This window comes from Callionymus lyra, chromosome 9 (assembly GCF_982586985.1).
Source record: "Callionymus lyra chromosome 9, fCalLyr1.hap1.1, whole genome shotgun sequence".
Lineage (NCBI taxonomy): Eukaryota > Metazoa > Chordata > Actinopteri > Syngnathiformes > Callionymidae > Callionymus > Callionymus lyra.
The window spans coordinates 23,161,692-23,172,395 of record NC_141826.1 but is presented as its reverse complement, the minus strand read 5'-3'; the positions used below and the strand labels follow the sequence as shown (position 1 = coordinate 23,172,395).

At 36.9% G+C, this 10,704-nt stretch overlaps 3 protein-coding genes across 4 annotated transcripts; 2 read left to right on the top strand and 1 right to left on the bottom strand.

Annotated features, from left to right (window-relative positions):
- Positions 1 to 56: 56 nt before the first annotated feature.
- tmx2a (thioredoxin-related transmembrane protein 2a) lies at positions 57 to 4,619 on the bottom strand. The gene is made up of 8 exons (XM_087798923.1): positions 4,417 to 4,619; positions 3,385 to 3,445; positions 2,994 to 3,107; positions 2,845 to 2,921; positions 1,767 to 1,873; positions 898 to 963; positions 712 to 841; positions 57 to 643 (listed from the first exon to the last, which is right to left on the bottom strand). The coding sequence occupies exons 1-8, from the start codon at positions 4,603 to 4,605 to the stop codon at positions 458 to 460; spliced, it is 930 nt and encodes a 309-aa protein (XP_087655049.1). The 5' UTR covers positions 4,606 to 4,619; the 3' UTR covers positions 57 to 457.
- A 145-nt stretch (positions 4,620 to 4,764) lies between these two features.
- On the top strand, positions 4,765 to 7,781 carry pmf1 (polyamine modulated factor 1). Its single transcript, XM_087799375.1, has 5 exons — positions 4,765 to 4,939; positions 5,953 to 6,058; positions 6,117 to 6,217; positions 6,302 to 6,497; positions 7,647 to 7,781. Exons 1-5 carry the CDS (start codon positions 4,773 to 4,775, stop codon positions 7,710 to 7,712), a joined length of 636 nt encoding a protein of 211 aa, XP_087655501.1. The 5' UTR covers positions 4,765 to 4,772; the 3' UTR covers positions 7,713 to 7,781.
- A 107-nt stretch (positions 7,782 to 7,888) lies between these two features.
- On the top strand, positions 7,889 to 10,689 carry med19a (mediator complex subunit 19a). Of its 2 annotated transcripts, none has more exons than XM_087799373.1 (6): positions 7,889 to 8,186; positions 8,475 to 8,597; positions 8,789 to 8,922; positions 9,001 to 9,097; positions 9,168 to 9,265; positions 10,444 to 10,689. In XM_087799373.1, exons 1-6 carry the CDS (start codon positions 7,967 to 7,969, stop codon positions 10,507 to 10,509), a joined length of 738 nt encoding a protein of 245 aa, XP_087655499.1. In that variant the 5' UTR covers positions 7,889 to 7,966; the 3' UTR covers positions 10,510 to 10,689. The 2 variants fall into 2 exon arrangements, with proteins under 2 accessions (XP_087655499.1, XP_087655500.1); XM_087799374.1 differs by having other exon boundaries at positions 7,890 to 8,186; positions 9,171 to 9,265.
- Positions 10,690 to 10,704: the final 15 nt, after the last annotated feature.

Here is a 10,704-nt window from a genome sequence, read left to right as displayed (position 1 = left end):
TGCATCAAATAAATACAGCATATTTCAAAGCAACAGGCGAATTATTTTATACAACCATTTGTGTATTCAATATTTAAGTAAAATAAACAATTTTCATATATATAAATTATTTAATCCAATTGTTTAAAAAAAAAAAAAAAAAACATTTCAATTTAAAAAAGTTAATCATTTTCAAAATATTAAATAGTTTTTTATTAAATTAATAGAAACAAATCCAACCTTTCAACCATGAAACAAATGATTGAATTACATTTATCCAAAAAGAAACACATAAATTTCAACATTTAAAAATCCCAAATTCATTCAATATTCCGATGAAGCACCAGCGTCTCTAAACTTTCATGCATCAGTAACAGTCGTGGATTTCTCAAGGTGGTCGTAATGTAAGTGACAGAGAAGCTCCTGATGATGCTGTGATAATACTGCAGATCAACGTCATAAACGGGTCAGAAGGACGTCACTGGTCCTTCTTGCTCTCGGCCGAGACACTTCCAGGTATGACCTCCTCCTGCTCCTCCTCATGCTCCTCCTCATGCTCCTCCTCAGGTGTGTTCTCCTCTCCTCCCTTCAGCCCTCGAGTCTTCATCAACTTCTTGGACTTTTGGAAGAGCTCGTTGAGATTAAACTCTCGGATGATGTTCTCCTGAGAACCAGGCGGTGAAAAAGTTAGAGGCTCGTCAATCACGTGATTTTAAAATATATTTCTCTCACCTCGTTGAAAGTCCACGACACTGCCCTGCCTTTACTGTCCACTAGAGGGCGCCGCATGACCTCCCGTCCTCCCTGGAAGAGCGCGAGCGTCGGGAGCTGCTTGGTCATGGGTGACGTGCTCACCTTGTACCTGCACAAGAACTTTGTGTTGATCCAAGTCTGGACTCGTCTTCACCTGGAACTGACCTCTCAGAGATTTCTCCGTAGCGTCCGACGTCCACTTTTCCGAACCTGAGTCCAGGACAGTCGTATCTGGCGGAGAAAGATAATTGAAACACGTACTTGTACTTCCTGGGAATATTCTGCAGTAACTATGGAAGTATTTAGTGTCATCAGGAGATTTAATATTAAATTCAACTTTTTAAATGTTAAAATGTTTTTTTCAGCATTGAATTATGTAAAAATATATTATTAATTATTAATTATTGTACTGAAACGTTACATTATTTTTCAAATAATTTAATTCAATTATTTCTATATTTGGTTCATTTATTTTGGTTTGTAATAGTTTAAACACTTTTGTCAAAAATTTATATTATATTATATTAATTCAATATATAATGGTGACACTATTATAGCGACTTTTTTTATATTGGGTTTAAAAGTCTGTACATCGTTAAATCGTTTTGAAAGGTTACATTTGTTTTTAATGAAAAATTGAAGTCAATAATTTGTATATTTAAATATTGATTTTAAGTAAATTGTTTTTTTAAAACGGATTTTAAATTTCTAATTACAATAATTCATTTTAATACATTTTCTAAATATTTTTATTTTATTATTATTTATTTCTAGTTCGCAGGCTTTTGAATTCAATATAAACAAAAACGATACTTAAAAAGTACGGAGCTACTTGATCGAACTTTCAGCCAATCACGTGACGCGCAGTCTCAAGTCAAAGTGTGTAATTGCGCGACGCCACCTGAGGGGGGCGCACCTCTCGCCAAAGAAGCGTCTCTAGACGTGACGCACGATCTCAACAACTGCTGAGTCACGTGTGAACTCGTTCGATGATTAAAAACTATTGTTTAGTAAATGTACTCTGAAAGGCTCACTTGAGTGACAGGTCAGCGAAGACTGACGCGAATGATTGACAGTCCGAGGACCAGTTGGCGTAGAATTCAACGATCCAGGTGACCCGAGAGTCGCTCTGCAGCGCCTCCTAGTGGTGGAGAATATGGTGGAGAAAGTCATGGTTAGTGTATCTTAGATCAACTTTATTATGGAGGTTTATACATCAGTGTCGTCAGAATATTGAATTAATTTAACATTTAAAATGTTGAAACTTTGTTTATATTTTTAACTGAAACGTTACATCATTTTTTTTAAATAATTTAATACAATTATTTATATAATTAATTGTTTAATTTGTTTTGGTTTGTAATAGTTTAAAATGAATTTACCGTTTTTACACATAGTTCGATATTTTAATTATATTTCTTGTTCTAATCCAATAATTAAAAATACATACATTAAATATATTTTTTAATTCAATATATAATGGTGACACTATTATAGCAACCTTTTTTATATTGGATTTAATAATAATAATTAATAATAATAATGAAGGCTATAAGTTAAAGAATGTTGGATTTAGAAAAAATGTATATATTTTTTTAAATTATTGTAATAAGAATATTAAACTGTGTACAAAAAATTGTTGTTTTTTAATATTTAAAGAACGTAACTCAACTATTAAAGATAAAATAAAAAAAACTATTCAACTTTTCAATATACAAATTATTGAATATAATTGTTTAAAAGAAGCAAATTCAGTGCTTTTAAAAAACAACATTTTAATAAGAAAAAATATATATAAATGTTGGTACTATTATACCAACATTAATATATAGAATTTAATAATACTATAGAATTTAGAAAAATTGGTTCAAAGGAATAAGATTTGGCTAAATATTGGATTAAAAAAAATGGATTATTAAAAAAATAAAACCAACATTTTAATTTAGAAATTCTTGAATTAATTTTATTTTAAATGCTTAAAAAGCAAAAAAAAAGAAAAAAAGTTAGATTAATTAAATATTCTGATCAAACTGATACATTTTTATCAATGGTTTAAAAAAAAACAGTGTCAAAACAAGAACACGTTCCGTCCTTCGAGAGCAAAAAACTCACGTCGATGGTTTTGTCGCTGAAGTACTTGATGTACTCCGGGCCCATGTACAGCGGGGGTTTGCAGGTCATGACGAACGCTGAGGAGACACAAAGCATCATGGGTAAAACCTTTGTCCCGCCGCCGGTGCTGACCCAGAGCCGGTACCGACCCACGCACAGCGCCGTGAACAGGATCCCCAGACGCACGTCCAGCCGGAAGAACAGGATCACGTTCGCCACTTTACTGAACAGGAAGATGTTCCCGACGTGTTGCTCCAGAGTGACTGAGGATCAGAACAAGGTCAGACCCTGAAGGTCAAACCACGACCTCGCGGCGCTAATGTTTACACGACAACGGCACGTCTGGTGATTGAACATCTGCCATCAAGGACGTGAACGGTCACACATTATCCTTCCAGGTTACTTTTTAACGTCCTGGAACTTTAGTGTGTGTGTAGGTGAAACAAGTGTGTGTGTGTGTACGTGAAACAAGTATGTGTTGTGTCAATAAATCTGTTGTTGACACACAAACAAGAGATAGAGTGGGGGGGCGGGGCTTACTGGCTCTTCTGTTCTTCATCATGACGATGGCCATGAGGAACATGAGGATCTCCATCTCCCTCTGGAAGTCAAACGACAACGTTAATGAATAAAGTGGACCTTATGTGACCCCGTACTTTCATACACACAATAAAACACACACATAAAGGAACTATTTAAGTGTATCAGTGTCATCAGGGTATTTTTAAATTAACAGTCTTTTAAACGTTGAATTTAATAGTATATTTTAAATGAAAACACATAGTTTGATATTCCAAGAAAATACATTTTATGAATTAAATAAAAAATGTTATGCTTTTAAATTAAAAGTAACTAAAACTAACATTTTGGTCTAATAGTCACAACATTTAAATCATTTATTTTAACGGTTAAATGTAATATGTTGAAAAATTAAATTGTTTGGGTTTTTTGGGGGATAATTAAATGACAAAAATAAAATAAAGAATTTTTCTTTATACAATGAAAACTTTTTGGTTTTTTTGGTTTTTTTTATTCAGAGCCTTTTAAACTCTATAAATAACCATAAATATACCGCTACGAACTCTCAGCCAATCACGTTACGCGAAAGAGGATCACGTGACCGCGTTAAAGAACCGGCGCGTTTCATTCATTTTATCCAAAGCAACATTTTTACATTGAATTTAAAAGCCTACGAATGAAAAAATACTACATTTAGACATTTTATTTTTGAATCATTGGAATTAAAACAACAAACTCTATGTGTAAAAAAAAAACTTTATTCAAAAAATGTATTTGAAAAAAACCAACCTGTCAATATAGGAATTATTAAATTCAATTAATAACATTTAAAACGCGAAAAAATCATCAACAAAATGTTAATGTCTACATTTGAAATGTTAGTTTTCAACAGTATTTTGACACTGATTTACTTCCATAGAAACTTTTTTCAAGCAACCGAGTCGCCCGAACTTTTGTCGCCCTTCTTCCAACACCCTGGTCCAAAAGTTCACCCGACACCCTCACACTCCTAAAACCAGGCCCCTCCGAAAACCCCCCCAGACACGCGCTCACCCAGTCGAAGTCGCAGGAGTTCCCGTCCTCCCTCTGGGTCGCCAGGTGTTCGCAGAGTCCGGGCGTCTTTCGGGTCACCAGGAAGGCGACCGTCATAAGAAAGGAGCAGACATAGTACGGCTTCAGCAGCCATTTGTAGATCTGAGGCAGATGGTAGCAGAAGGCGAGGAGTCCGGTCACGACACCCATGTCTTCTCACCCGAGTCTCTGGAGTCTCACTGACAGCTGAGGCAGCTGGGTCAGCGTGCCGCGCGGCGCAGGCGCAGTAGACCCTCGCTCGATTCGCCTTCCTCCCCCTTTTGTCCGTCGCGACTCGCCGTAGTTGTGGCGGGTAATACGAAACGTAAACAGAAAATATGGAGGACGCAGGAGCAGATCGAGAAGATGTCTCTGGATCCGTCGCTCCTCGAGATGTTCCGTCCAAAGGGTCGGGTTCTGGAGCCGCTCTTGCTCGTTACAGTCGAATGAAGCTGTTCGAGAAGATCATCCAGAGAAGTCTGGAGAAGTTCATCGATGTCGCCAGGTTTGTTTCTTTTTAAATCCACCTTTAAAGTTATTTTTAATTGTAATTTATCGAATAAAACATGCAATTACTTGTGTTTCATTATCGTGTAGCTCGATGTAACCGAGTTTTTATTATTTATATTGTATATTATTTCGTATATATGTATGACGTTGTATGACGTCACGTTGTTTTTAATACTGCTTGTTATGGATTAAATAAACATTCAATGACATGTTTTATAATAAGTTTCTTACAGTAACATTTCTCAATATGTGAACCTGTAACTATAAAAAAAGTACCTTGATTTCACAATGATAACACTTTTATTGCCAGTGTTGTAAACACGACACAGGATTGTTTTTGTAGTGATGAGTGAACAAACTAGAAAGAGTGGATTAAATAAAGAAAAATCAATAAATAGCTATAAAATAATTGACATTATATTAGATAGTTAGCAACACAGACGATAGATTCATAAAAATAAGAACAAAGTGCAATAAAAAGAACAGAATACAGATGACAAAACATATATCAAATAAAAATAACAGAAAGATTAACGTGGAGTAAAATAATCTTTTCACTCCACTCCTGCCCCAAGCTCGGAATTAAACAATCTAATAACACAAGGAATGAATGAGTCCCTGAGTCTATTAGTGTTGCATCATGGGAGGAGCATTCGTGCTCCATCTGTTCACTGATGACAGTGTTCAAAGGATGATGTCATCATCCATGAAAGTCACCCGTACTTCAATTAAATGGCATATACGATTAAATAAAAATAAGTGTTGGATTAAATGACATTATGATATAAATAGTATTATAAACAACATTATGCACGAGTCCTGCAGTGATAGCGAGTGATAGCTTAATACAATTTTATCATATAAAAGCATTTTTCTAACTGAAGATGTATCAACTTATTGACTAAGACATGGATCATTGTTCTTGTAAATGATCCTATTCGAGGGATTTTATAGTAAGTTTATAAGTTTAGAGTTTGTTTGTAAACCGTCTCTCTGTGACCGTTACAGAGGTAAACAGATTCCCAGCATGTTCCGTCCCTTGTTCAAGAAGAACCCGGAGATGTTTGAGCGAATTCACCAGCAGTTTGTGGAGGAGCTTCAGAAGGCCATACAGGTGTGTGCGACGTCATTACCTGCTTGTTGAGAACCTGTTGGTAAACATGTGTTTGTAGGAGGACATCAACAGGATGGTGGAGGAAGGCAGTTTGGAGTCCAAACTGAACGAGCTGGACAAGCTAGAGACGGAAGCCATGAACAGTCCTGACCCTGCATGGTGGGAAACGTCTTTTTTTTTATTCATTTATATTCACACGCTCCTCCGGCAGTCGCTTCACTCGTTTGTTTTGTCTCGTCCAAGGCGACCTTCTGGCGTCCCTGAAGAAGACTTGTGCAGTTTTCTGATCCCCTACTTTCAAAAACAAGAGGCCTTCATGCGGAAGCAGCTGAAGAAGGTCCAGGCGGAGAACGCTGCTCTGGCTGAGAAGGTCGTGGCCGGCAGAGAAAGTATCGCTCGGACCGAGAGAAGTGTCGCTGCAGCTGTAGACGAATGGAAGGTAAGAATATAAGTTGAAACGCATTCATGGATATGGCGGAAAAATAAGTATTTTACTTGATATTGTGATTTTTCTTACACAATCCCGTATGAATATTAAAAACTTAACAATTTTTGGAAAGAAAAAAGGTGTTTTTTTGGCTTTCAAATACCATTTTATCTCCTATTTTATATACAATGAACACAACTTTTTTATATTTGACATGACATGGAAATATAGATGAAGTTTGCATATGTTTGTGTTGCAATTAAACTTCTGGCCACTAGATGGCCGTCATTATATACTTTTTAGCTAAAGAAACTATGAAATCCCGTATAACCTAGGCAGTGACTGAGGACAAGAGGATACATTGGACTCCAGGAGCTTTTAAAGCTGATGTTTGAACATATTTTGGTTTGAAAAGTACTGGACAATACTACACATATATACTTGTTACTACACTATCACCACACCAGAGTCAAGTACTCGACAATACTACACATATATCCTTGTTACTACAGTATCACAACACCAGAGTCAAGTACTGGACAATACTACACATATATCCTTGTTCCTACAGTATCACTATATATCGTATTGTATCAAAATATTTACCAGACTACCAGAAAATATCGGTGCACTTAAATATTATATATTTTTTTTATATTTTTTTGTTTTTAGAATACTGCGTCAGTATTCAGCAACACTGTATCGAACAAATAGAAAAATATGTTTTTATATTTTTTTGGCTTTCAAATCATATTTTATTTTTGATTTTAATTATTTTCAAATTCCGTTAAAAGTGTATAAAATAAAAACAATTCTAATTTTTGATGTACAACTAACACGGCGTTTGTTCATTATTGTGTATCAATCAAACTTTCCGCCGCTATACTACACATCCCTCGTTGCAATTTAAAAGCTGATCTGTCTTTAGAAACAAACATTAAAATACTTTAAAATACGACATAAACATTACATTTTTTAAAAAAAATAGACACCACAAAATATAGTGATACATAAGAAACTTCATATAGAACGCGACTGTCATAATTTAATTGTAAATCCTTAACCTTTATTTAAAGGTGGTAGTCTTATTGTATTTTGTAATTTCATTTAAATTAAATTGAGTTCCTTATAAAAGTAATAATTTTTGTTCTTTCTTTTCAGGCGACTGTCACAGAATTTGAGAGCATGGCGTCCTCGCTTCACCCTGGAAATGGTTTAGGTCTGTGACTTATTTTGGTGTTAAAACTAATTGTAAATGTTTTGTGTTTTAAAAAAAATAAACTTTAAATCCCGCAATGCCATCGCCCTGTCTTCTACCTACAGTTAAGGTATTTGGTGTGTTTACCTCGGTCATTACGGTCATTACGGTAATGTCGGCCCGTGACGTCACGCCGGAGAGCAAATGACGCTCGGATGAAGCCATCGCAGCTGGAATCTTCCCTCGCGGCCAGTTCTTCTCTTTCATACCCTTGTTATAAAACATGACGGAGATTTTTTCAACGCTCTACGGTCAAAACGAAACTCAGGGACCCCCCGGCTCGTCGTCTTTGTCTTTTGGACCGGGGAAACCGCCGCCGCCTCTTCCGCAAAACCAAGCCTCTGTGACGGGGCAGATGCCACCGCAGCTCGGGGATGAGGGGCCTACCCTGCGGAAGCCCGGAGCCATGAATGAACCCTTCTATTTACTACGAGAACTACCCGGTACAGACTCGTAGTGGTGTTTTAAACCCGCCTTCTTGATACAGTAGATCTGAAAAGTTATTTATTTGACGAAATATAAGATTAAATGGATAGTTTTGACGGAGCAGAATGTAAACAATGCTAACGAGCTAATGCTAGCAAGATAAAGCTAACTATGTCATGTCAAGTATTCAACTACTTGTTGGTACAAATGCATTTTATTTAGACATTTATACAGATATTGCACATATTTTACATGGAATATCTTTGTTTTTTTGTCCTAACGCTTGTCTGGAAACGTTTGTTTAGTTGGTAACGAGTTGACTGGGAACACGAACCTTATCACACACTACAACCTGGAACACGCCTATAACAAGTTCTGTGGGAAGAAAGTGAAGGAAAAGCTCAGCAACTTTCTACCAGAACTACCAGGTCAGTCATTATTACAAGTATAACGCAGTGTCACAATGTTGTTGAACCCTTTAAAAAGGTTCAGTCAGCAGTAGACCAATGGAAAATGTATTGTAAATGATGTTATTTGTCCACATTAAACTGTTAAACCGACATCTGATCCAAACAATATCGACATGTTTACCTCATTCATCTTTTTCTTCTTCATGCAGGAATGATCGACTGTCCCGGAACTCAGGACGGCAGCTCACTTCGCTCTTTAATCGACAAACCGCCCGTGTCTGGAAACTCCTTCAGCCCACTGACCGGTGCCATGCTCACGGGCTTCAGACTACACACTGGGCCGGTACTGACAAAACACTTCCTAAAAAAACGATGGTGTCATCGCAGGTTCATGCAATATCTTGTTTGTTTGGTTCCGCAGCTGCCAGAACAGTACAGACTCATGCACATACAGCCTCCAAAGAAGAAGAGCAAACACAAGCACAAACACCATCGACCCCAGGACCCTCTTCCACAAGGTGAGGCTGCAAAAGTGATTGATTTATTTTGTTTTTCTTCACGACGCTCATTCGTTTCTCCTCGACCCAGCAGAAACTCCATCAGACACTGACCCTAAGAAAAAGAAGAAGAAGCGGGATGATGATCCCGACAGGAAGAAAAAGAAGAAAGACAAGAAAAAGAAGAAGGTGAGATTGATCTACCTCTATATTTACATAATTGATAAAATTGGTCCGGATAGCGACCGCCTTTAGAGGGCGGAGCATTCATGAAGTAGAATCGTTATTTAAGGTGAAGGGGCGGGGGTCCTTGTAACTAGTGGTGTGTATTGGCAAGAATCTGACAATACAATGTATATCACGATACTTGGGCAACAGTACTATATATTGCGATACTGCAGTAACAATGATATATTTGTAGTATTGTCGAGTAGTTGACTCTGGTGTTGTAGTATTTACAGACCACATGACTCTTGATGAAGTCGTAACTGCTTTCATTTGTTTTCAAACCAAAATATGTCCAAACATCAGCTTTAAAAGCTGCTGGAGTCACTGTATCCTCTCGTCCTCAGTCTCAATCACTGGTATCTCACAGGATTTCATTGTTCCTTTTTTTTCTTAATCTACAATAGACAATGACACTTAACAAGCTATTTTTACGAAGATTTTTGACCAAACTAAAACATTAAAAAAACATTTTTTTTAACTGGATTTCTACTTTTCTTTGTATTTTTGCCGTCAGAGTCAAACTCATGACCCAAAATGTTTTGAAATGCAATGGATGAAGTAATTATGTAGCTCTGGCTAAATAAACATGTAATTAAGATTAATAAACTTTAATTAAAGCTCACCTAACGCTGGGAACGACAACACCTTTGTTCTCTCTGTTAATGATGTATTAAAACAGCAGATATACTTCTACACAAACTTTTGTTCTTTACCTACGGTGCCGACAAAACCCATGTCTTTCTCCACTGCTCTGTTTAGTGACGGCTGATTGGTCGCTACTATATTGTAATTGTACTTCTATGTGTCTATGTCAAAAGTGAGTGGGGATTGTGATTAGTTTGCTGGGCGGCAAAGCATTATTAGGTTTTCGGGGGTCACCATTACTGAGAGGGATGATGTCACCTCTTATGAAATGTTCAAATAAAAGTTTAAATTGAACAAGTGAAAAATTAAATGGTCACTAATTTACAGGTTTCGTTTCATGAGGCTGTTTTTTCAGAACAAAACTATCTTTAAACGAAGCAACACTGTGTGTGTGTTTATCATCTCTGATGTCGAATGAACAACAATCTATATTTGTATTGACAGAGTATTTACGTCTACACGTTTCCTTCACTCACACTGGTGTTTCTGTCCAGAACCGCCACAGTCCGGACCACCCCGGCCTCGCCGGCTCACAGCCCAACAGCAACAGCCTGAGATAGACGAGGCCACGTGTGCGTGCATGTGTGTGACTGACTTTTGTAAGAGAAGACGTGTGTGTTTTATCAAGACTTGTATTATGGAGAGAATGACATGCGAGGAAATGTTGAGCAGCAGATGTTTGAATACGTCGTAACATCTTTTGACTTTGATGCCATCTTCAAATAAACTTTATTATAGTATTTGTTGTTGACCTT